This window comes from Patagioenas fasciata, chromosome 1, assembly GCF_037038585.1.
Source record: "Patagioenas fasciata isolate bPatFas1 chromosome 1, bPatFas1.hap1, whole genome shotgun sequence".
NCBI lineage: Eukaryota > Metazoa > Chordata > Aves > Columbiformes > Columbidae > Patagioenas > Patagioenas fasciata.
The window spans coordinates 184,710,664-184,734,192 of NC_092520.1; the positions used below are offsets into that span (position 1 = coordinate 184,710,664).

General features: G+C 36.3%; 1 protein-coding gene across 44 annotated transcripts in view; it reads right to left on the reverse strand.

The window, feature by feature from the left end:
• Positions 1-23,529, reverse strand: part of NRCAM (neuronal cell adhesion molecule) — a 156,493-nt gene that overhangs the window by 36,160 nt on the left and 96,804 nt on the right. For 33 of the 44 annotated variants that reach the window (XM_071803218.1, XM_071803213.1, XM_065835903.2 and 30 more), the window contains 13 exons: positions 23,139-23,250; positions 20,941-21,125; positions 19,611-19,742; positions 8,798-8,941; positions 7,690-7,801; positions 7,199-7,365; positions 6,969-7,116; positions 6,293-6,417; positions 5,396-5,425; positions 3,973-4,074; positions 1,445-1,642; positions 1,261-1,331; positions 186-411 (listed from right to left, as the gene is read on the reverse strand). In XM_071803218.1, coding sequence (XP_071659319.1) covers positions 186-411; positions 1,261-1,331; positions 1,445-1,642; positions 3,973-4,074; positions 5,396-5,425; positions 6,293-6,417; positions 6,969-7,116; positions 7,199-7,365; positions 7,690-7,801; positions 8,798-8,941; positions 19,611-19,742; positions 20,941-21,125; positions 23,139-23,250 — 1,752 coding nt within the window. The remainder of the gene's footprint in view (positions 1-185; positions 412-1,260; positions 1,332-1,444; positions 1,643-3,972; positions 4,075-5,395; positions 5,426-6,292; positions 6,418-6,968; positions 7,117-7,198; positions 7,366-7,689; positions 7,802-8,797; positions 8,942-19,610; positions 19,743-20,940; positions 21,126-23,138; positions 23,251-23,529) is intronic. The other 11 variants (XM_065835974.2, XM_065835914.2, XM_071803252.1 and 8 more) reach the window with 1 other exon arrangement.

Sequence of the window (23,529 nt, forward strand, 5' to 3'; positions counted from 1 at the left end):
GCTAAAAAGCTGACCTCAGGATTAATACTACAGAGTATGATAAAGCCTTATTGTCTCAAAATTAATTTTAATTAAAAAATAACTACTATCCCCCTTTTCTAATATTTTGGTATTTTAAATATCCACTTAGGTTATACATTTAGTTGCTTTTACTTAGTACAATTGAGTCAAACTACAAAACTTACAGTCTTCCCCTGAATGTCCAATCACCTCTGATGGTTCTGGTGCATATCCCAGGTCATTTAAAGCTTGTACTTTTATTTCATAGGGAACAAAAGTCGGTGTACCGGACACAATATATTTAGATACATTTGCAACTATAACAGATGTCCATTCATCATCAACATCCTTCTGACGCCAACTGACTTTGTACTGAAGCCCTGGGCCATTAGATTGAAAACCTTTTAAAGACTAAAAAGAGAAGAAATATTTTTAGTAACAATCTGAAGCATGTGAAAAATCCAAAGTTGCAAAGGAAATGTACTGATTCTTCTTTAGAATTTTACTGAAAATTTACCACTGTGTTCTGTGACAGGGAAGTACTGTTGAAATTTCCAAGCCATGCAATTTAGCTTTTACAGGTCAGTTCAGTTGCTTTTCATTCATTAGTAAAAATCACATTGAAACGTGATCTGCCTAATTCTCATGCAACCATACATTGTGATTTCTGTACACTTTTTTTTTTTTTAAATGTATTTCTTAAGATGTGGAAAATGGAAAAACTGTTTTCTAGGCAATGTTTCTTGCCTGGGATGTGAAATTAGTTTTACATGGCTCTCATTGAGCTTCTGTCATGATGGTAAGGGCATGATACAGAAAACTTTCCCACAAGTTTCCTATTGAAAGAGTGCAAAATAATTTAATCAACAAAAGTTGAGGGTAGCATTAGAATTCAAATTAGAATGCATTCTAAAAATAAGACTCTGCTTGAGTCAAACCACAATTTACATACTTATGTTTTCGTAAATTGGCAGCAAAGCATCCTGTATTAGCAAATTAATGACTTATCTTGAGAAATCACTCAAGGAAAATACTGCACCTTAATTTTTTATTTGCTTTTTCATATTGCATGCAGCTTTTCCCTGAAAATGAAGATGGGAAAATGTTTGGATTTTACTTTTTTTCAGTAATATTTTAAGCAAACAACATGTTGGGTGTTCTCATAGTGCATGTGCACATAGATCATTATTATTCTTCTAAAAAAAATGCTACTCACAGGCCTAAAAGCAAATAAATTAAAGCTCCAGAAAACAAACTTACCTCCCACGTTATTACCAAATTATCAGGTTCTGAGCCTATCCCTTGTACATTAGAAGGATTTTCATCAGGGTCTAAAAATAAAATATTTACATGTGAACAAGAATGACTGCTGTTTGCATTCCAAAGAAATTCAATGCCATTTATAGTACAAATTAATCACTGCTAAGTCAGAATAATTACTTACTTGCCGATTTTGTCAGGTACTGCTCAGATGGTTCACTTGGCTGACTTCTGCCAATCTCATTGACAGCTATCACACGGAATGAGTAGTTGACATATGGAGACAACTTCAATTGTACTGTTGTCTGAGTTCCAGGAACTTCTGTCTGGTAATGCCATACCCCTGGTTCATGCAGCCCATCTTCATATTCAATCACAAAGTCTGTAAACAGAAATCAAATCCAACTTTATGTCAAAACTTCCAACACCTTCCTAGATCTGAACGAGTTAATCAGAAGGGACTGATCCAATCAACATTTTTAAAAATCATGGAAACTGAAATATAATTACATAAATGAGAACACAGTTTAATAATGTGGATCTCAAAAGTACTGACTAGGTAGAAATGTAATAGAAACACTCTTTTATTATTTGCTCTTCTCAAAAATGAAGCTACCTGTCAGGTAACATATTATTACAAGTGCTCTCTCTCAGGTACTGGATTTTAATGTAACAGGAACCCTTGAACTATCACAGCAAGACAAGATTCAAATTTTGATGTAAAAGTAACATTCAGATGACAAATATATTGATCTTAGTCATATCAAGCTTTCAGTAAGTAGTACCTGTACAATATTAAAACTCTGAGTATTCCATTTTCCCCAGTGAGACCGGCTTAGTGAAGAACTATTTAAAGTCAAGAATCAATACTTGAGGAAGTTTTTTGAGAGCATTCTTCAGTATCTTCAAATTCAGTCAAGGAATGTATATTCAGAAGTTAAATTTCTTCAGAGTTCTCTGTGTGAACATTACAATGATCCTACAGAGTATATAACCTCAGGGACAAACAGGTTTGTAGAACTCCAAAAAGAAAATAATATTCCTTATCAAAGGCAAAAGGACATTTTCTTCAGCTGTGAAACAGCCAAAAAAGCTTCTGGTTTTAGGTATGAGATATAAATTTTGAAACACTTACGAGGAGTTGTTAGGATACAGTAAATAAATGGGAGAAGAATGCGTAGTCTGAGTATATTCCATGGAACTTAAAGTTTAGATATATGAAATCTACATGAGTATCAAATCTGTGTATGTTGTGTAACAAAAATTTTCCCTATTCCATGTATAGGTGGGCACAAGAGACCAGAATATGATTCAGAATACATCCTGTTTGCACTACTAAAGACATTCTGAGAAGCATCTAGAAAATGCTTTTAGAAGAATACTTACAGTACCACACAGAAATAATCTACAAGAATTTAAGGAGCCAAGATGTTCAAGAAGTGAAAAAGATAAGTACTATGCACAGCCTTCTAGACTTAAGGCTTGCAGATTTCATCCTGACCTGAGTAGTAAGAAAGAGGGAGAGCTGGCTCCAAAGTCCTGCCTCAGTTATAGCTGGTCTGTGTGCTCAGAGATAAAGGTCTTGGGATGGGACGCTTTCTGGACCAAACTCTTTGTTGAAAAGGTGAGAATCTTACATGCTAATTAAAAACAAACACAAACAAACAAACAAACGCGCCCACAAAGTTTTCATTACTTTTCATCTCTAGTAACTAGCATTCTGCCTGCAACTCTAGTAGAACAATTTATAAGACACTTCAAGGAAAAAAAATCTATTTGAGCTTTCAGAGATTGTAGCATGTCAATCATATTACTTGTATAAAAGGATCACTCATAATGAAGTGCTATCCTTGAGTCTTGAGCTACATTTTGAAATGACAGCAGCAGCAGCACTAATAGGCTTACTTGTGAAAGAAATGTCCTATTTTGCAGGATCTCAGGGGACTATGCAGCAATATAAATTGTATCATAATTAAAACCAGTACTGCTTATAATGAAAAAGTTACCCCGACAAATCTTTCTGAGTCTATAATTTTTTGGAAAACAAACAGTAACATCCTTCCTTCCTCCTAAATTCCTCCTCCATCCTCTCTGCTCAATATAAGCGAGAGTATCTTTCAGCATTCCTCCCTTCTACTAGAAGGAACAACAGCATTAAGACCAATTTCCTGTCTCAAAAGTTTATAGATGTTTATTTTCTATGTGCTATGGACATGCTTTACTCCAACTACCTAGACAAGTAAAAAATTGAATTTTTTTTACATTATATTTTCATGAAGAATAAACTTCCCTATTAGCCATGATGGACAAGCCCTAAAGATATTGGTACTGATGCTATTTCAAAGTCATGAGAATTACAAAAGAGATAACGCAAGATGTTAGTAGCTCCCTCCTTCAGAAGCAAGTCTACTCTCCACAAATACATAAGACTGGATTTTGTCAGACAGAGCTCATATCAGTATCAACTTCTGTGTTAACTAGCACAGGTTTTTGGATCAAAACCCCAGCTCTTCAGGGCAGCAAATAAGTTTTTCTGCTTGGTTGTACAGTAGAGGAAGTTCACTGAATTTTTTTTATGTAAATAAATGGCAACTGTAGTGAACGAATTTACCATTCCTCCATGCTGGACACAAAATTTATCTCAGAAGTCTTTGGAATCTGACAGTTAATGTAATGCTGTTAACATGATGCAACAGATAGAAAAAAACATACTTGTAATGGGACTATTATTTTCATCTCCTGGTATCCATGAGAGTTCAACGCTTCTTTCTAGCTGACCTGTCAACTCCAAGTCAAAGGGTGGATTTGGCCGAGCTGTAAATCAAATGAACACAAAGCAAATAATCACACCAGAATACGTAGTTTCATCTTTGAAAAAATCCTTACTTTCCAATCAAAAGAATTCCACAAATACAGCAGGGCAGATCTACTCACGTAAGCATGACTGAATGGCTGTTAGCATGCAGTTGTTACAAAACAGAGATAAAATGGAGAACTGATGTATCTGGAAACTTCTATACATTAACAAGAATCTATTTTTGATGTCATCTACACCTGATTGCAGTGTGGTATAAAAATGTAACGAGATGCAAAGAAATATGAAATGCATGTTTGAATGATTATGGATGATTATCTATTGCTACTATAAATATTTAATAAAACTTTTCTAAAATCACTACAAATATTTAGCATGTGAATTCAAAACAAGTATAGCTAAAATAAAAAATAATTGCAAGTTGCTAAGTAATTTATTTTTTGCTGTACTTTTAAAAAGTCCTGAAACATCAAGCAAGCTGACAATATACATCCTCATAATGCATAAAGATGTAGTTGTCCATTCCAAGTTGCTGAAAATAATTCATTATTTGATTTGTTACACAAAAATCAAGACTAATGAGTAGGTTCATTTAAGAATACATACGCATTTTCACTCAATGTGATAGGACTTATATAAATGTGTTTAAGTCACTCAAAAGTGTTTCAGGCATACCATTTGTATTCTAAAATACAAATTCAGAAAAAATGCTACAAAATTAAAGGCTCTATATAGACAAATTTAAGACTGTACCTGACTCACAGTTTTTTTGGGGGAACTTCAGCTTCAATTTTAAAATACTTATTAGCAATTTCATAAATCATAAACCAAACTGTTCAATATAGTCCTATCATTCTATGAGTGAAATAAAGTACACCAAGCCTACAAAGAGGTCATTAAAAGCAATGTCAAAACATACCACAATTTGGTTGGTGCAAATTATTTGATAATGAATTATCTTTCAACAGGTGGATTTACCTTTTAGATCTTTCATTTGTTATCTAACTAATTTGCGTTACAGTGTTCTCTTTGAGAAAACCACTATCACACTGTAACAAACCTTAATTAACAGTAATTTATCTCTGAAAATTATTTATTCCCTAAAATACAAAGCAGCCTGCACTGTAAAATTCCTAAGTCCAGTACTCCACTAATGAACCAGTTGGTAAAACAGAATGAAACCACAACACACAAACACAAACACAGGAACAAGGGGGAAAAAAAAAACAAAAAACAAAAAACAACTGTTGCACTTTGCAATAGGCAAATGAGAAATATATCTGGCAGATGATGTAGAAAGAGAACTTCGTATTAGTTTACCGTAAATGATAGCTGGAGTTGGGGGAGCAGCTGAAAAGAACATTAATATAAAGGATTTAATCAATTAGTAGCCAAAGAAACAGAATATTGTAGGCAAAGACTATAATTATTAGAGACAAAGAGAAGTTAACTTATTTGGAGTAAATCAGAGTAAATTTTCAATAATACATTGACCATTTTTCACTGAAAAGTTATAAAAGTACTTGAACATTTTATCCATTTTTAAATAAGGATAGATCAAGAAAATAAAGAAAGTAAGTAATGCTATAAAAACTTTTAAATAAGTATTAGACATTTGGCATGTGTCATTCCTGGATAAGAATAAGATCACAAAACAATTTTAAACCACAAGCATACTTGACCTTGAATATCAGCTTGAATTCAAGTAATAATCATTCAGGACACCAACTTCAAACTTTCTTACAAATTGGGACAAGGAGCAAAATAATATATTTCGCAAGAATTTGCAATCATAGAAACTTAACAGAGAGAACTTATTAAAAATAAAATCCTTGAGGTCATACAATCAAGCATGCTCAGTCTTTCTGAAGCATAATTTAGCTGCAAAAGAGATTACCGAGATAACATTTTTATGTTCAAGTACTCTGCAATTTGTAATCTACTGTGTTAGCTCAGACGTGATCCAAATTAAAAGCCTATATAGCAGGAAAATGAATGTGTCCTGCAGCTGCTGGACCCTTTTTTAAGTAGAAGATTCAAAGGCAAACTTTAGGTTAAGACTGTATCTTAAAAAAACTGAAACACATTTACAAATAGGTGACATTTCCTTTGTCCTGTCCTAGAAATCAAAACTATGTTTGTGCTTTCCATGCTGTTTTCATACTTAACAGTAATTAAACACAGTTCTGCTATCATAAAGTTTGAGAGTATTCTTACCAACAACAGTAAGCACAGCACTTGCTGAAACACTGTCCAGAGTAGTATTAACTATGCAAGTGTATGTTCCATCATCTTTATCAGTTACATTCATAATGGTCAAGTTGTCTTTACCAACTAGAAACCTGTAAATACAATAGATTCAGCCACTGATTTTGCAAAAACGGGTACTAAGAAACTTGCATAAGACATTACCAAATCCCATTTACTTATGTATTTCAGCAAATACCTAGACAGCGATAATAATAGTGAGCTATGAGAGATGTTAGCCTTTTCTACGTTGCCCCTGACCATCTTTCAACAGTAACTGTCCATCCTAATGTGGTTTTATTTCCAAATATACTCAAACAACTTTTAATTATTTGTGAGCTAGAGAAAAACAGTCTTCCCTTATCTCTTTGGCTTCTTCTGCCAATTATCTTCTCCTTACAATTGCTATATATGATCACTGTACACAACTAAAAATTTTTACATCTAATTTTATTTTGAATTCTATCTCAATATTTTTACCACACTAGGTAAGTCCTTTAGTGATCAAGTATGGAGTAGTGCTGATATTTGTCAGTCATCTTTAGAAAATTTCAACAGGTCAATATGTTCCTTTCAAAATTTAGGAAAAGAAGCACACAAAAGAAAACAGAAAATCAAAAATAAAGGAAAACTATTTTGTCCATACCTTTCATCATCTGGCAGTGCATCATTGTCCTTCAACCATATAATTGTTGGTAATAGTGTAGAATCATGTTTTATAATACACTCAAATGAAACTTGGCCGTATCTCTGAATCACTTTGTATTCTGGCTGTTTAATTATCATTGTTGCATCTGAAATTTAAAATTACTATTAGACATTTAGAAAGTCTGAAATCTACACTAACCTGAGATGATAGAGTGATTAATTTCTTACCTTTAACTTCCAGATGAACCTCATTTTGTATCTTTCCTAATTCATTTCTTGCTACACACGTGTATGTACCAGTACTATCCTTCTGAGCCACTGGAATTTCCAAGGTTCCATTATCATGGAAAATGTATTCATTTCCACGCAAGATGCTACCTTTCACTCCCTTAAACCTTTTTATAAAAAAAGTATGATCATTATCCAACGTCATAGTTAAATTCTGTTGTATTTTATTATCGGAAAATGCAAACTTGAGACTGACACATTAGAAAACACAGACAGAATCACACAATAAAATTTAAACTTGATTCTGTGGGGATAACTTAACTGTTAAGTATACGTAATATTTTATAGTGTATTATAATCAGCATAGATGTAAAAATAAACTATTTTAAAATTGTAAATAGAGTAAGAGTAGTTTTAATGTTTAAATGTCTGTTTCCATAGAACATAACAAGCTATTTTTATATAACTTAAGCATTACAGCTACAGCTTACCATTCAATTTCAGGCTTTGGTGAACCAAAATAAGCACAGTCCAGCAATGCGGGACTATCTGCGATGACTTGATACAGTTTATTAGCAGTAGTTAGAATTCTTGGTGGCTCAGCTGAAAAGACAAAGATATCTGGATATAGATACCAAGATGCAAATACAGAATACTAAGACATCAAGAATGGCCTAAATAATGATATATTAACATCCTTCTCTGAAGTGATTTCTGGTCTCAGTCGAGGTCCAAATATGTTCTACTGCTTGAGGAAACATAAGTGTACGAGAAGTATCTTGTGAAAAACAAATGCTTCTTCCCTGTGTTCAAGTAAAAGGGATGTGCACCAGAGGTAATTATTTCATTTGGAAAATTTAGATTAGAATATGCTTCAAGAAAAGAAACTCCTGGGAACAGACTGAACTACATAATTTCAAACAAACCTGCAGGCAGAATGAAGGTAAGATGTATTTTTGGTGAAACACCTACGTTTTTTAAAGGAATCGTGGAACCAAAATGAATTATTTCATATAACATTGTCCCTCAAACAAAAGATCTGCCAGTTCCTGCAGGAAAGTCTTTAAAGGCCTTTCTGCACAGGATTTTGCTACTAGCTTTGTAAAATTCAGCAAAAACAATTGAAGAGGCCACAATATCTTGTAACTAGAAACATATTATTGGGAGGCCTTCAAGATAAAGGCATAAATATGTCCCTTCGCAATAGCAATTTAGAGATCATCTATTTAACTGATTCAAAACACCCACAATCAATGAAAGTATACCGAAACATACTAATGCAAGGAATATTAATTTCTGTCCTATTTGTCACATTTTCATTTGCTAGATTTACATAAACAAACAAACAAACAAACAAGAGTTAAAATTTCTTCCAAGTTTTCCCCAGCTTTCACAACTATCCTTCCTACTTAGAAACAGTGAAAATAAAATTCAGGAATAACCTACAAAACCCAAGGTATGTACATCCTCACCTTTGAAAGGGCTCAGGAAATACACCCACTCCCACTAATGACCTTAAGGAAGACCTGAGCATGCAATTGTGTTCAGGAGAAAACTGAATACACAAGAAAACTGAAAAATGTAAAATCTGTTTCTTACCCAGAACATTGACAAAAGCATTTGCTAGCAAGTATCCATATTCATTAGAAGCATTGCACTGATAGACAGCACTTGACCTTTCTTGCACATGTGAGAAAATAATGGTATCACCATCTACCTTTCTGCTAGGATCTTCTGGGGCAACTGTTGGTGTAAAGAAAAAGAAATATTGTTTTCCTTAAACTGCTGTTGGATGATAAGTTTCATACTTCTGAAAAGAAGAAACAATTTGAAATAGCAATATAACCTTTCTTCTATTTTCCTGGTGGCTGTTCACCGATTAAGATCTGAATTTCAATATGATTAAGGAAGTTACTCCAGTTCTACAAATATTTAACTCAGGATGGCAGAGTTCCTGTTTTCTGAGTTTTTTTCGTTGCTGTTTATTTTTCACGGAAGAGAAGCTGAGATCATATTTTGCATGTATTACAGAGGAAAAATGCTGATATGACAAGATTCAGGCAAATACAGACAATAGCTAGAAAAAAATAAGGCAATATTTCTGAATGTCAAAAGAAAATTCTGTCAGAATGAGACCGGAACTTTACCGTCCTCTGTGACTTAGAGGTTTCAGCTTTTCCAATCAGCTGTTATACCATAAATAATTATCCAAATATTATAAAAAGAGTCTTACTCAGGTGAAAACTATCTCAGAGTAAAACAGAAGTAATTATTTCACACAAAATCAAGTCTTCACAAGAGCTGCGATAGTAATTCAGTAGGTGGCACTCTTTCCCTTTCATAAGAATTAACAATGCATTTTCCTCAACCGTTCTGTAGCAGCCTGAGCTGTCGAACAGCTCTTACAGCTCAGAATAAATGAGAATATAACTGAAAATAAAATTCTGAGATATTATTGAAGAATAATAGCGGTCAGTTACGATACACCTGGATGTAGTTAGAAAGCTAGAACAGAGAAAAAACGGCTTGTAGCACTGTACTACGCAAAAATGCACAAACTATAGCTTAATATTTTAAGTAAATATTACATCAAAACACCTCAATGTATTATTAATATTGAAACGTAACGGTGAAATTATTTTTATAGTAATATTAAAAATAAATGCATATATGCATAAATAAATGCATCATAGTTTGGTTGCATCATCAAAATTTACACCTGTATATATTAATAGAACTTGAGGAAATAAGTATAATATTATTCCATATAATTTCATATAATTTCTAATTTATTTGGATTCCCAGAAAAGATTAAGTAAATTAACATCAATTTTTTTAAGTGGCAAAGCCTCTTTATTCAGCAATATCTCAGTACTCATCTGTAAAGAAAAACGGAAAATTTCTCCTTCATTTTCTCAAACCTGCTGAAGTATCTGTTACTAATTTCCCTAAGAGAGAAGAATGAAAGGGAACAGATGAAGGAGACCACAGTTCCGTGATCCTGCTTAAGGACATCTCCATTTTGGGTGAACTCTAAAGCCACTTCACAGGTAAAGTAACAACATCAATTTCCAAACAGATGCCTCAAACCCAGTTTTCAACTCAATTTTTAACTCTTGTCTTCCATCACTTTACATTCAAATTAATATCGCAGAATCAAAGATTTCAGAAAGGAAGAAAAAGGTACTACTGGAATTTTAAATGCTTATTCTCTGGCTTCTGGATTGCTAGCACTTCTTTTTCTCTTGTTTAGCTTACTTGTGTTCCATGTTCCTCATTGCTTCCTATTCTATGTAAATGTCATTTTCATTAGAAGATTCATGGTCTGAAAATAGACGGAGCAGGTGAGTTGCCCAGCAGGCAGACCAGGCAGCTGTGAGCAGTGGTCTGTCTCTGCATACAAATCACCATTAAATGGAAAATATAAAGTCATGCTCCCAGGAGGCAGAACAGCCCACAGCCCCCCCACAGCTGACATCTGTAATGGGTGCACAGACTCCCCTCTTACACTCGTTCCCATACATAACGCCCTACATGCTGTTGGTAGGGCCCTTCCAGAGAGGTGGACGCCATTGTTTGAACCCTCTATGACTGAAGAAAGAACTGGATCTTAAAATCACGATCTAACCATTAACTATTATATTAAAAGAAGGGAAGTATCTTCCCAGTGATGTACTTTAGGAAAACAAGAGATATCCCCCTTCAGTTATTATAAGGAAAGGAGGTAGGTGCCTGTTCTCAGAAAAGGGTTTCAACTGTGGGTCCCAAGAGTTAAAAAACAACAACAAACCTCCAAAACAAAACAAAACCAACAACAAAAAAACCCAACCAAAACCAAAAACCAGTCCAAACCTGAGGAAAACATGCTGTTAGTCAGTGCTTCCTTTTGACTGGTCTAGCTACTTGCATGCTGAAGGGCACTGATTTCAGAAGGCTCTCTGCTGAGACTGGCATCTCTTCAACAGTCTGTCTTCTGACACACCTTGTCCTCCCACGCAACACAAACAGAACCTACATGTCTATGCCCATGTGCTATGCTGTGTTTTGCAGTGCAACCAAAAAGTTAGACACCGTATCATCCAGCTACTTTAATAATCTTAAGTGCACACTGCTGCACTCACACACAGAATGGCTGAGGTCAGAAGGGACCTCTGGAGGTCATCTGGTCCAACCACCTGCTCAAGCAGGGCCACCTACAGCCAGTTGCCCAGGACTGTGTCCAGATGGTGGAAGGATCACTTCTCTTGACCTGTTGGCAATACTTTTGTCTAATGCAGCCCAGGATAACATTAGCCTCTTTGCCACAAGAGCACATTGCTGTTTATGCTACTTTCCAGGTGGGTGGCTCCCAACATGCACTAGTGTACGGGTGCAGGACTTTGCACTTCTCCTTCTTGAACCTCAAGAGGTTCTTGTCAACCCACTTCTCCAGCCTGTTAAGATCCCTCTGGATGGTAACATGACCCTCTGGTGTATCAGTTACTCTTCCCAGTTTTGTGTCATCAGCAAACTTGATGAGGGTACACTCTGCTCCATCATCCAGACCACTAGCAAAGATGCTAAAGAGGACTGACCCCTGGGGGGTCACCGCTAGCTACAGGCTTCCAACTAGACTTTGTACCACTGATCACCACTCCCTGGGCCTGGCTGTTCAGCGATTTTTCTGTCTACCTCACTGTCTGCTTATCCAGTCCATACATCAACAGTTTGTTACATTTTTGCAACAGGGGATCTTATGGGAGACAGTGTCAAAGATCTTCCTGAAGTCCAGGTAGACAATATCTACTACTGTTTCCTCATCAACCAGGCCAGTAATTTCATCATAGAAATTTACCAAGTTGGTCAAGAGTAACTTCTCCTTGGTGAAGCCACACCAGCTATTCCTGATGGTTTTATTGTACTTAATATGCTTGGAAAGGGTTTCCAGGAATATTAAGCTGCTCCATGCCCTTCCCAGGGATCTAGGCGAACCTGACCAGCTTGTAGTTCTATGGGTTCCCCTTCTTGCTCTTCTTGAAGATAGGAGTAACATTTGCTTTCCTTCAGTCTTTGGGCGCTTCTCCCAGTTACCACGATCGATCAAAGACTGCCTTGCAATGACACCTGCCAGTTCCCTCAGCACTTGCGGGTGCAACCCATCAGGGCCCACGGACTTAGGCTTGTCTGGTTTGCTTAAGTATTGCCAGATGTGATCCTCTTCCACCAAGGGTGCATGTTACTCCAGCCTTTCTGCCTGGTCTATGTGACCTGGAATTCCTGAAGGCTAGTCCTGCTAGTAAAGACTGAGACAAAGAAGGTATGAGGTACTTCAGCCCTTTCCATCTCCTTGGGGAAAGAGAGCTGGGCCACTCAAGCACTGCTTGTTTGCCTTTACCAGGATTTTGGAGACATTACAGGATGGCTGCACAAAAAGGGGAAAATGCTTTTGACACAATTGACAAATCTGAATGTGGAACTGATAGGCAAAGTAGCAAGGGATTACGTAATGCTTAAAATGGGTTTGTATTATACAATTGGGATAATGAGTGATGAGGATTAGTTATAGGAGTTCTGCTGCTGTAACAGACAGGTGAACGTGTGCCCTGTAGCAACCAAAATTTAGTCCCAGTAACATCGAGTCTCAGCTTATGACCGTGGCTATGCCCTTTCTGGACAAAGACCTGATTGCTCGGCTTCACTTAATTTTTCCATCATTTCATATAATGAGACAGCTTTTTGACCCTATAGCTACCCACAGCATATTCGTGTACAGAGAAGGTATAGCTGCCATCAGATATTTTTGTCACAGTTAGTCATCAGCAACCTAAAAATCTTCTGTTGATCTGAATACATACTTCCATCTGTTTCATAAACTTTAGACAGCCTAGGCAATTACTTTTGTCAGTATGTTTAAATAACCATTATGGCACCATTATTACTTTTTTTTCCTGGAAAAAAAAGGCAGAACAAGATGTGCTCTCTGCACAGCTTGCAGTTAAAACACACTATTATGCTTAATCCAGATTTTGTTGCAATATTTTACCCTATTGTGATGAAGAATTTAATTTTCCTGATCAATTTTAATTGCTGGTCAATGTATATTTATGCAAATTCAGGAAGCGAAACAAAATGAAGAACAGAACAACTGTCAACTGATGATGCAGTATATAATAGAATGTTATCTGTCCAAATAAATGATACGAACTTCAGCCCAATCTGTAAGAAAGATACATATTTGGGGCAGAAAATTATTAAGACATGAAATTGGCCTACTGACTTTAAATTCTTTAGCTTAAATCTTTAAGTTCGGTGTAAAACTGGAAAAAAAAAATGCATTGCTTTTAGCTGTGGGGTTTTTTAACTTAAACATAAAAAGGAAGTTTTTATTGTGAGAGTGGTCAGACCCTGAAACAGGATGCCCAAATCAGAGATGGAGTTTGTCCTTGGAGATAATCAAAATCTGTCTGGACACAGTCCCGACCAACCAGATGCAGATAACACCCTGCTTCAAGCAGGCAGGTTGGATGAGATGTTCCTTTCACCCGCAGCTATGCTAGGATACTGTGGTTTTGAAATAACCTAAAAAACAATGCAGACTGAAAATAATTCAATGGGAAGGAGGTATAAACCTTTGATTGTGATTCTGTCATTTGCAATTTTTTGTTAAAAAAAGCTAATAATGTGAAATCAATTGTTGCTGAAATCAGAGTTCCTTACATTGATCCCACATTCTGAAACACGACAAAGTGAATATGAGATCCAGCTGATCTCAGAAGTTCTCAGAGGACACTGACCCAGAGTGATTTCTGTTGCTTGAGAAGTGTGATGTAACCTAAGGTAGTATGTATTTTTTTCCAGAAGCATGTTGTGGATTACAATCACTGTTTCTAGGATATGTGAGTACTAACTGTTTCTCCTCTACAGTGAAAATGCCTATGCCATCCTCAGATGTTGTACTAGAGATTCCCTCTGGCTGAAAACAAGCTGGAAAAGAAAGCAACAAAATGATGTGACTGCTTTTCCCTGTATCAGTGAGAATACAGGCATCTTTGGCATGTGTAAGAGCTAACCTTACCCAGATCAGGTAAATGTCACAGAAAGACATAGTGAAAACAGAGAATAATTTCTCTTTAGAAAGAGCAGAAATATTCATTACTGTTTTTAGATGTCTGCATATTCTTTAGCAAATAAAAGTTATTAACCAAAAGTAATCAATCCTGCTATGCATTCACAGTGACTATATGTGAGTGTTGGAAAACAAAGTCTGTTGTTTAAGTGTCACAGTGATTAGTCACTCATTTCTTTAGTACAGTTGAGTTATCGTTTTGCATCAATAGCAGAGTATTAGTTTCTCAGAGAAGCTGAGACAATTATTTGACTTAGATTTTATACTGAACATCTGTTGCTGTAGTTCTGTTTTTACTATAATTCTGTCCTTAAGTTTATGTACAAATAATAGAGAATGTAAACAGGAGCATGAGTTCAGTAGTGGCTCTTAAGCTGTGATTTTCAACAACTCTAACTTCAGAGATCACTTTGAAGACCCTCTTATTAAGGAAAAATATCTAGAAAGCAAAGACAGAAAGTTAGTTGGGTTTTTTTTCTGATATGAATGTAGAAACATAAGGACCTTGTATAGTGATGCTTGTGTATGCTTTTCAAGTTCTGACAGGATCACAGGATCGCTTGTATTATAGTATGCTAGAAGTATCTTATTCTTCCTGACCTGATTCTTCCTCCAAAAACTCAAGTTCATGAGTAATTTATGAATACAGTAACCATTTCCAAAACTAGACAAGTCTTTATGTGGTTAAAACTAACTACAGTTGAATGACTGAAACAGGATTTTTTAAGAATTATTTGCATAATTTGGGAAATGTGTTTTCAGATAGATTAGCTATGACAACATGAGAATGTGATAGAACCAGAACTTAACATTATCAACCAGCCAACTAAGAAAACTGGGAGGAATATACATTGAAGTGGCTTGATAAGATGACAAGTCCTTTACGGAGAGACTTGGGTCTCTGTAGATCATAAACCATATGGTCTAGCATCCAGTTAACATCCTTCTGGCTGCAGCTGACTTGCCTCATAATATTTTAGAGCCCAAATGCATGACAGTCCCATTCTCTCAAATCTCTGATCATATTATCTAAGTAACATATTGTGTATTTAAAAAATGATGACTAGAATCCCTTTTTCTTCTGGTGGGGGCAGGGACGGGGAAGGAGTGGCAGTGGAGAAGGGTCTGGAGGCTATGCTTTCAGAGTTGAATACAAAACTGGCAGTGAAATAGCAAGGGTGAGCAGTATTGTGCATCAGATACTTGAGAACCTATAGGGTCAAACCAAGACTGAACCTAAGTAAGAAAAACAAGAAACTTAAGTAATCCAGTTTTGCCTTGCTCTGGTCCTTCCAGTGAACTGACAAAGACTTAATTCTGGAAGAGATGGGAGAAGATGCACTTTTTCTTTTTTTTTACCAATCCCACTTGTTCCTCAGCAAAATATTTTCCTGTGATCAATGAAATCCTTGTTTCCAAGTTTCTGATTCTGATAGTACTATTACCTCCAAAGGAACAGCAGGTTATTACCTTCACTAGCCAAAACCATCCTTGTGGAGAATTAAAAAAGCCTGATTATCACACGTTTTCCTATCTGCTGCAGTTCCTAGGCACAGTATAACGCAAGGACAGCAGAAGCGGTGGATAAACGCCTGCCCTGGCAGTCTTCTCTCTGAGACAGAACTCCTCAGGTCATCACAGTCCAGCAGATTTCTCCCCACCCTGCCATGGCTGCAGTGAACAGCTTGTGTGTGTACTCATAGGGAGCGTGATGGATGACAAACCTCTGAGCCAGGGATTATCAAGGCCTTTCATGAAGGAAATCTAAGAGCTAATGTTTCTCCCTTAAATTCAAAGTGATTACTAATGGACACTAACAAAAAACCTAAGATTCAATGTGAAATGCGATACAAACAAGTGAATAACATGCCTTTCAGTGTACTACTTTGTATAAATCTAAGTGTTTGTATTTAATATTTAATAGCTCATCATGAACTATAAACCACTGAACCAATAAATTAGTCTTTTGTGGAGTATTTGAAATGCCTTTCTGAAGTCCAATTATGAAAGTGCTTCCCCTTCCCAATTAATCGGGGTTGCTACTTTCTTAAAAGTTGAGATACTTTATGCATGGTTTCCCTTTTGTAAAACCATGCTGAATATCTAAACTGTAAAACACAACGGATTATGCAGCAGTATAAATAATGCAGATCTTGAGTGTTAATTGAAGCACAAGGCAAGGCAGAGTCATGGCCTGAACTTTCAATTGCTACTTGCCAAAGTAATTCTAATTGACCTCAATGGGACTGTGCATGTGAGTTCAAATTACTCCTGTGAGTAAATATTAGGAGGTTAGGTCCTTATCACTCCAGCATGCCTGAAGCAGCTTGCTCTTTGGACATGCTGGAGTTTTTAAGCATTATTGCTGAAGAAAATTAATTAAAATATTTCTTTTTACCTTGATTAATGTAAACTGGAACAAAATGTACACCATTACAATTTTTCTTCATAGGTGTTTAAGACATACTAAATTTTTCTTTATTTTTTCCTTTTCCCTTTAGGTATTTAAGCCTCACCCTTTGACTGAGATATGGACGAATGGTTTGTTCTTCAGCATTCCTCCTTCCTTGTCTGACTCTATTATGGAAAAACAAAACCGGAAGAATTAAGCATCTCCCAGTTGCACTTTCCAATAGAAAATTAAAGTATTGCAAACAGATTACTGGGCCACAGGAGGCACACTGTGGGATATATCATGACAGCAGGGCTTTGAAATTCAAATGTAGCATTTTTTCTTTGAAATCCTGCCATAGGTCTAGCTCTCTCAGCACTGCCCTGCAGCTGAAACAGCTGCTTTAGTTTCCTTTTACAGTGATTTACTAATCATTCAGTTGGAAAAAGAGGGGTTCAATTCCATAATATAGGAACATGTGAACTGTACTTGGTAGTTTCCAGACCAGCTTCTGACAAATCAGAATAATACAATATCACACGAATCTGAAGAACTGCACTTTCTGTGATCACGATGTATCTCTTTTCTAGATGCCCTGACAGACTCAGTGTAGTGGAGCATCCAGTAAACTTGCACTTAAATATTTAAGGTGGATAAAACTTCAGCTTTTCTCAGCAGTGAAAGTGACCTTTAAGACAAAGCTGAGCTACTGAGTTATTTATTTCCTATGTTCTTTCCTCCTTTTTTATCCTCCCTCCCCCCAGCTACTCTAGTTGAGTGGGTAATTTAATTAAAGTCTCTTAACTTTTACTGAGTTCCCTTCAATGAGACTCTGTGTACTGATTCCTCAAGGCCAGCCAGCCAATATATGCTACCCTTATATTTAGGAAATTCGGTGGCATCCTGCAGCTGCTTCTGAAAACTCTCTGTTTCTTAATGTTTTACTGCCATTCTGCAAGAATGCAGAACACATCATTGCTTTTCTGGAAAATGTACTTGTCATTTGAATAGCACATCCTACAGCTTTGACAAGGAAGCAGTGTAAGGCAAAGGTGGATCTGACAGCCAGGTGAAAAAGATTTTACCAGTCAGGAGGCCTGCAGAGCTAAACTCTCAGGACAGCAGGATAAAAATCTCCTCAAAACCAACCAAAAAACGTTAATGGTAAATATACAGAAAATAGTAAGGAAGATCAGACCACTCAAAACCAAGAAAGGAAAGAGCAAGACAGTTACTAAACTTTGATTATAATGCATGCATCATATTTATAAACAATATCTATAGTACAAAATTACATCAATATTTTCCTGTTTTCCTGTAATACCATTGTTTGATGAGGTGACTGATGTCAGCTTACGTAACTTGTTTAACCAATGGAAACTTCTAATTTTAAATCTCAGGCTAGTTATCTCAACTTACATTTAATTAGGATTCTTGAAACAGGTTCTTTACTAAATATTTCTATCTGTTTCAATATATACCCCTACTTTTCCCCCAAAAGTTGCATATTTTCCCCTCCAGTTCAGTTTAATCTCTCTTATATCCCACATATTTGGAATATATCTAATGATGGTTCTCATTTACCTGTTGCTATTTCCTAGATTCTCACTGTAGAGAACCCTCCTCCATGTCCCAAACTCTGTGACATTTACTTCATGGACAGACTTAAACATCTCCTGAAACTCCTGAAAGTTACACTGTCATGCTTTCAACAGGTCAGGACAGACCAATATTTTAGAGCCCATTACCTCTCACCAGTCAACAGGGTAGGTTGTCTGTTGGTCTGTTTTTATAGAATCATAGAAACACAGAATAGTTTGGGTGGGAAGAGACCTTTGGAGATCATCTAATCACCCCCCTGAAATGAGCAGGGACATCTGCAACTAGATCAGGTTGCTCAACGCCCCATCCAGCCTGGCCTTGAATATCTCCAGGGATGGGGCATCTACCACCTCTCTGGGCAACCTGTGCCAGTGCCTCACCACCTTCATTGTAAGAAATTTCTTCCTCATGTCTAGCCTCAATCTCCCTTCTATTAGTTTAAAATCATTAGCCCTTCTAAAAAGTCTGTCCCCACCTTTCTTTCTTACAGTATCATTTTATGAAAGAGGAAGGATAAAGGTAGAAGAATGCAGTGTCCTCCAGCAAGTTCTTCCCAAGTAAAGTTGTGCTATATATAGCAGCTATCTTGAGTCTGTCATAAAGCCTTACCAGTCACAACACTGCAACAATTAAGTGGCTCAGCCACCAAGTCAGGGTTGCTTTTCTTACCCATGCACACAGAAACAGCTGCTTCCCTGCCTTAGGCGTTCCTTTTCTTTGACACCTCCTTGGCACAAGCTGTTTCCCAGGCACTTGCTGACACATCCAGTCAGTTTTGCTGCTGCTGCTGCTTTTTAGTGCTGAAGCCTGGAAGGCTCAAACATATTCCAAGCTGCAAATCCAGCAAAAGTGCTCTGTACATATACAGAGATGAGAACTTGACTTTTTATGTCACCTTCACAATTCCTAGACAAAATTAGTGTTGCAGCGGGACAGCAAAGGAGAGGTCTAGCAAACACAACTGTTGCAGCAACACCATGGTAAAAATTACATCCCAGTAATGTTCCTGTCGAAGGGTGATGGCACAGCTCTGTTGCTACAGCCCCATCTCTGTAAGGACACCACCAGCAGAACACCAGACGGGATAACCAGTAGTACAGTCACAAGTTCTAGTTTCTCAAGCACATTACAGGCACACTTTGTTGTTCCACTTTCATGAAATACAGTATTTTTATCACCTCATTTATAATTTAGTATTACCTGCCAGGTAAAAATACTTAAATACATGCTCTTCATTTATATTTGAAAAAAATCACCCTGATATTCCTCATATTCTCACACTCATTCTCCTATAAGATAATTAAGAACCTTACTGGCTATGGGAACGCCATTTGCTAACCAGCTTATATTAGGCTTTGGGTTTCCGTTAGCTCTGCAGATCAATGTCCCATCTTCTCCAGGAGACAAGACCAAGTTTCTGGGCGCTGTTATCCAGTATGGGGCAGCTGGAGTTAGGAAGAAAATCACAGCAATCATTTTCCAAAATTACATACAGAAAATCATAAGGCATAGTCACAGTAACCATAAGATATTTCACACAAGGTATGTACAGATATAGACATACACTTACACTGTTCATTTTTATATATATATACACACATATATATGTGATACTCAGTGCTTAACTCGTAGATTATACTTTTGCTAAACTGAGATATTGGCTACCCGCTGCATTAAAAAGGGGGCATCTATTTCCTTCAAAATTCTGAGATAAGCAACAAAATGTTCTTTGTTTCATTTAGGGTTTCCTGCTTTGAATCCGATTTGCCCTTTCTAATAAAGTAAAATTTATCTGAGTAAGGCATCTGCAGAGGTTAGAGTGGTCTTTTGATTAATTTCAGAGATAGTCATGCTTACAGTAGTTAGGCTGTTAGAAATGAATGCAGGTTCAACTACATAAAAAGATTTCATGTTAAAGGTGAAAATCAGAAATGGCAAAATCCTTGGCCGAATTCAATCGGTGATTGCAGTGGAGCCAGATGTTTACCTGAGACAGCTGAAAACACACAGAGATCAAAATGGATGGAACGCTGTCCTTATCGAAAGATACTAATCTATGTCTCCATCTCTTTTACAATAAATAACCACAAATAGCATACGTTATCACATCTTGCCATTAAATTTCAGATTTTGGATTGATGGACAGATGCAAACATAAAATTAAACTTCTGCTTTTAAAAAGGAGGCTGAATGTGATCACAAAATGATGCTGGTTTACAATAAAACAAATGGCTATTTAGCATGCAAAGTAAGCACTACAGTTGATTATTTCAATGAGTAATTAACTGTCATTCCAGGTTTTTTGTTTCATGGTATTCAAAACATACTTACAATTCCTATTTGGACAAACATACTGTAAGTGTTTTTAGAACTAGTAAGACATCATCTTGCGTAAAAAAACATGAAGAATATAGAAAACCAGATATGTTAATTAAGAGAGAAAAAGGAAGAATATTATAAGACCTAAGACAAATACTAAAATAGAGAAGAGAAAGAATCTGGGTTAGATGCATGGAGAGCAGAAAAGATGGAGAATATAACCCTTTCATTAACCCTTTCAGCTATAATTTATCCTAGAAAGGTTACTTCAGTTTTGCATTCTGGACACGGACAGTATTACATTAAGGATTACTTTAGTATTACCTTTCACAGTTACTGAAATGACATGATGAGCAGAACCTAATATATTTCTTGCTATACATTTGTAGTTCCCAGAGTCAGCTTCAGAAACATCTATAATCTTGAGAGTTTTCTCAAAATTTTCAAAAAACGTTCTGTTGGCTGGCAGTTCCCCACCCTCTTTAATCCAGCGGATTACTGGTGTGGGTCTGGAGAAGCAAAAGCACAAGTCAAATTTAGGGACTGGAGAAAAGGAAGATGAGAGTTCAATACAGTAATTTTCTGAACTTATATTTTATAAGAAATTATTTTTATATATATATATAATTATATAATTTTATATATATATATACATATATAAAAAATAAGAAATTATAAGAGCCTTTACCCAGATTTTGGGGTATGTCCAGTAAATGTGCAAAACATGCCAGCTTTTGTTTCTAGGAAATGACAAGCCTCACTAACACTGTCAATGGCCATCTGTTTGCAGGCTTCATAATTATAGAATACATTCGTCTGCTGATTAATCTAAAAAACCCTGATGGTTAAGTAATGAATACAAGTGTATTTCAAATTTTATTGCACTTATACTATTAAATTGATGGTCATGGTGCTTTAAAAGCTAGTTTCTAGATAGTAACAACTTTACAGTTGTCCATTTGAGCAATATCCTAATGCTTCATGAATGTTCCAAATTTTACAGCAGATCTGTAAGAAGACAGAACTATTTCTCATGAGAAATCAAGAAAAAAAAATGACAGTGTTGAGTAAAGCACAGCTACTTGTCACTGTACCACGTCTAAATCTTGGCTATGACCCATAATGTCCACTGAAGTTGAAAGCTCTCCAAACACATGGAGATATGGTTTTGATATTGCAAGAAATTACAAGGTGTTGCTTACTGAGTAGAATGTCCTCTCTCAAATAGCAATGATTCAAGCTAAATATTCTCTTAGCAGTTTATTATCACATATTTTATAACAGAGACATCTAGCAAAGTTGACTTTCAATTATAGTATCAGTAATTAGGAATAGTTGTTCAAAACAAAATCTGAATCTGGCCCTTTGTGGACAACTATGTAAGCTTCCTTATTTTTTTTTTTTTTTAATTACATGATGGCTACAGACACAAAGCCACAGAACGGATAATATTCTCTTTTTTCTCTCATTTTTATCCAGCCATTTTACTGGAGTTCGGATCATTGAATATTTTTATTGCAAGGTTGTCAAAAAGCATGCAACTATATTACAGACAAAGACTACCTGAGCTGATGCTACTTCCACTCATAGGTGTGGTTTTGCTAGTGGGGCTGATGCACAAACACCTGAGCGGACCACAGCTGAGACAGAAACACTGCACTAGTGTCAAGCTGTGCACAAGCCTACCCCATGGAGATTATGCAAGTGAATGCATCTGCACCATGCTGTGCAGCATCATTTGCAATTACTGGCTTTCCTAATGGCCGCCTCAGAGCACTCTGCATTATACGCTTTTGTGCACTGTAAACATGTTGACAGTTCCTGAAATAGGTACTAAAGATTTTTCCACTTCTGCACTAACCAACCTATTCTCAGATTTCTTCCTGAGAATGAAAGTGATTTAAGACCAAACGAGTTCATGAAGTTAAATTGCTCTTTAGTTATTTTCTACTTGCACAATAACCAGCAGAGGCAAACTTTCATTACATTGAAGAAACAAGTAGCAATTAAAGTCAATTACAACAAGAAATTGGATGTAAGGAACTGAAGGTATGTTCTAACAACTCCCACCTAGCTGATCTACTAAGTAATTATTATCATATGTGAGCAGCTTTTTTTCATTAGACCAGTAGATTCTAATCTATTTTTATATAATTTGAGAGCCTGATTGTAAACTTAGGAAAAAAACAGAGGCTTGATTCCTGACTGCAGTTCTGCAGATGTATGTCCAAGGTTACTCTATGGTGTTTCTTGCTTGTGTCCTCTAGAAAGAGAATGGTGCAACCTGAATCCTGTGCGAAGGGTTTGGGGATATGAGAAGGCAGAGGCCATAATATTTATGTTCATAGTTGGTTTTGAAGTCTGCTGATGCCCAAGTAAACTGTGGACTTCCTTAAAAGAGCTCTTTCAGTTTCTTTGAAATGCCTAAACTTATACAGTGGTAACATTTTAAGCATCTCTGAAATGTTTCCCTTCGTTTCTGTGGTTTTATTTAGAAAAACACCATCTAAAAAGTAACTTACACTCCTGCTGCAATGCACTCCAACAAAAGCACATTTCCTCTGAGTTCCACTTTGGTACTTGTGCTGCCTGTTGGTGTAAGAAGAACTGGCTGCCTCTCTGTAACTGGCTTTGCTGGAACAAGAAAAAAATAATTTCTAAATTTTATTTTAATAGTGATCAAATGCATACACCCATTCTCACATTTTGGACAGAGATTTTGCTCCACATTGGCCATTTAATCAAAAATTATTGTGTTACACAAATACACAGCTCAACAAATGAGGTTTTTGACAGGCATAGCATATCTCAACCTGTTAAATGCTATGATTTTGAACACACATACACACACAAACACGTGAAAAACGTTATTATTAAAGACGGGAGCAATTGATACATAGTTTTTACACAGGG